Genomic DNA, 2,821 nt, shown 5'->3' with positions numbered 1-2,821 from the left:
AGTTTAAAAGTGCTGTGAATGTACATGTTTACGGAGTTTCACCAGTTTGTCCACAGTGGGTGATCTCTGCTGTTGTTCACTGGCACAATCATAAAGGGCTATGAAGGAATGTTCCAATGAACTCTACATAGGAGGGTTAACGCAGGAAATAAGATTGTGTAAAGTGTCCCAGAGATGGTTGACACCTCCTGTACAGTTCCTTTTGTGATATCATTGGAAAACACTCACACACATGTTCAGCACAGAATGGAAGCAAGTCTTATATAAAGAAACAAATGGATTTTCATTTGCTGCTTTTAGCAGATTCATGGTTATGAGCTTAAAACATGAAGATTCCTATTGCTAGAGTGGGAGTAGAGAAAAGGCCTTTTTGTATCCTTAACGGTAGGAAGGGTATTATTTCTGTTGTTGTTCATGTATTGATGAAATTAATACGGATGGGGGAAAAAAATTAAATCTAAATTTAAAAAAATAACTAGACAGTTTATCTAGTCATGTTTTACTACAGTGCTTCAATAGCCTTGGAAACTTGGCTGAAGACCTCATCCACTGGCAGCTCAGAGTCAACCTAGGACAAATATAAAATAAACGTTTGATTTTCAACACAGTTCACACTTTGTTTTAAATGTTCACTATGGCAGTCATACACACCTTCCTGACAATGCCCCGGCTCTCGTAAAAAGCAATGACTGGCTCAGTTGCTTTGTAATACAAGTCCAGGCGCTTCTTGATGGTCTCCTCATTGTCATCAGAACGGCCGCTGGTCTCACCACGCTTTAAAAGCCTCTTGACCATGGTGTCTCCTTTTGCATCAACGTACAGCAACAGGCAGGGTTTGCCGATCTGGGATCAAAGACAGTTTGCTAAGTTGTTTTTAATGTATTGCTTTGCGGGGATGAATTATAGCCCAACACCTCATGTCCTCTCCTACCTTTTTCTCAAACTCCTCGCCCTGCTTCACCTCACGGGGGTAGCCATCAATAAGGAAGCCCTTGGAGACATCAGCCTTGGCGATCATGGCATCCTTAATCATGTCTAAGACTGTGTCCTGAAAGCAGACCCAAGATATTATGATCAACCTTCACCATGATTTGGCTCTTCTGATAGAAAATACACTCAGTTGCTAGTTTATTACACTGACAGATTTTGTCCTCCCCATAAATATCAATGAGGGTGGGCTAAATAATAAAGCACCTCTCTGTATAATGCAACAGAGTTCAACAGCACCACAAACTAAATCCTCCAAAATGATCAAGTTGAATTACTTGTACCACCCTTCTAAAACAGTTTCAACAAAAAAGTGAACAGTAAAAACTCCATGAATGTAGAATTTATTGCAGGACTGTTGTATTAGATTATCATTCTCTTACCAGGGGTACAAGCTCTCCCTTTTGCATGATGGCCTGGAGCTGTTTGCCCCTCTCAGAGCCAGAAGACACCTCTGCACGGAGCAGATCCCCAGATGACAGGTGGGTGTAGCCATACTTTGCAACTATCTTCTCACACTGGGTGCCCTTTCCAGAGCCAGGCCCACCTGAAAAAGAGAGACAAAAAGCATTAGTATAGCACGAGGGAGATAGCTGTTGTTTTTAGCAATATTAAAATGTGTTGTTTTGCAAAATGACACAATGTGTACTCACCAACAACAAAGATGATCTTGGCATCTTTAATTTTGTCTGAAATGAGCATGTAGAAAAGATCTTATGAGTCCATGCATGTTATTTGGCAATGCTTTCTTCTTTAAATTCACAAGAAAAGATTTTTGAAACAAACCATCTCGACAGTCCACTGTGTGGGTAATGTCGATAGTGTGATCAGCAGTACATGTATTTCCCATTTCTCTAGCTAGTTGCAGGGCACAGTGTCGCCTGGTCCACTAGCTTGTTTTGACTGTGCTTGGTTTGGTGTAGTTTTGTGCTATTACTCAAACAGTGTTGCTATGGCAACTGTTGTCACCTGATAATGTTATTTAACCTGATACAACTTGTCACCGGAAGAAAAAGTCTGAGTTATAAATCCAACAAAAGAGCAAAACAGTGAAAAGAAACCACATTTGGACTTTCTCTTAATGATATGGTATGATAATGTGTGCAATTACTGTATGTCATAAGATAATTGCACAATCATACAATGTTGTGCTTTTGATTAAATGCAATATCATAACCTCTTTGAAGGAATACTATATATGTATAGTATTCCTTCTGTATAATATTTCCTTTATCAGTGTTGCAAAATGTAAAATGTAAGAAAAATAACCTCCACTGTATTCTCAAGAACGACCAAAAGAGGGCAGTAGAGTCTAAGAAAAAACATCAAGTCTGCCTCTGCCTTATTTAACTCCACACATCATTAGTCGTCATCAATCAATCTTTGACAGGTCGTATTATTTACCTGCCATTGCGTTGCGTTAGATGAGTGTTTTCCTTCAGCTAAATGACAAAAAAAGACAGAAAAGTAAATAAGTTCACAACAGCACATACTTTGAAATAAATACACACAGAGTGAAAAGTGACATTTTGTTGATCATATTTTTATCATTTGATAGTTTATCAAATCATCTTTGGACACTCCAAACAAATTGCTTCCCATTTCAAATCCCAAAACGTAGTCCCAACATTTTCTGTTGTTGAAGCAACATAATCACAGTCATACAATTGTTGCCCCAAAAGCATTTGCTTTTTAGTGTTAATAACTGTGTTATCTTTTCAGAGAATTAGTATTGCTGTGGATTCTTTATTTTTACTGTGAATATTTTGTAATACTATAACACCAACCCAAAAAACCCAAATTAGATCGGCCCATCTGAGCTTTCATTTTCTCA

The 2,821-nt window shown here is 38.4% G+C and overlaps 1 protein-coding gene across 1 annotated transcript in view; it reads right to left on the bottom strand.

Annotated features, from left to right (window-relative positions):
- Nucleotides 1-483: 483 nt before the first annotated feature.
- ak1 (adenylate kinase 1) overlaps nucleotides 484-2,821 on the bottom strand; it is a gene marked incomplete in the record, with an annotated part of 5,812 nt that continues 3,474 nt past the window's right edge. The window contains 6 exon segments of the mRNA XM_032539976.1: nucleotides 484-568; nucleotides 652-843; nucleotides 932-1,048; nucleotides 1,371-1,534; nucleotides 1,641-1,676; nucleotides 2,392-2,429. Coding sequence (XP_032395867.1) covers nucleotides 503-568; nucleotides 652-843; nucleotides 932-1,048; nucleotides 1,371-1,534; nucleotides 1,641-1,676; nucleotides 2,392-2,398 — 582 coding nt within the window.

The sequence above is a fragment of the Etheostoma spectabile genome, chromosome 16, assembly GCF_008692095.1.
Source record: "Etheostoma spectabile isolate EspeVRDwgs_2016 chromosome 16, UIUC_Espe_1.0, whole genome shotgun sequence".
Taxonomy (NCBI): Eukaryota; Metazoa; Chordata; class Actinopteri; order Perciformes; family Percidae; genus Etheostoma; species Etheostoma spectabile.
This window is presented reverse-complemented; position numbering and strand designations above follow the sequence as displayed.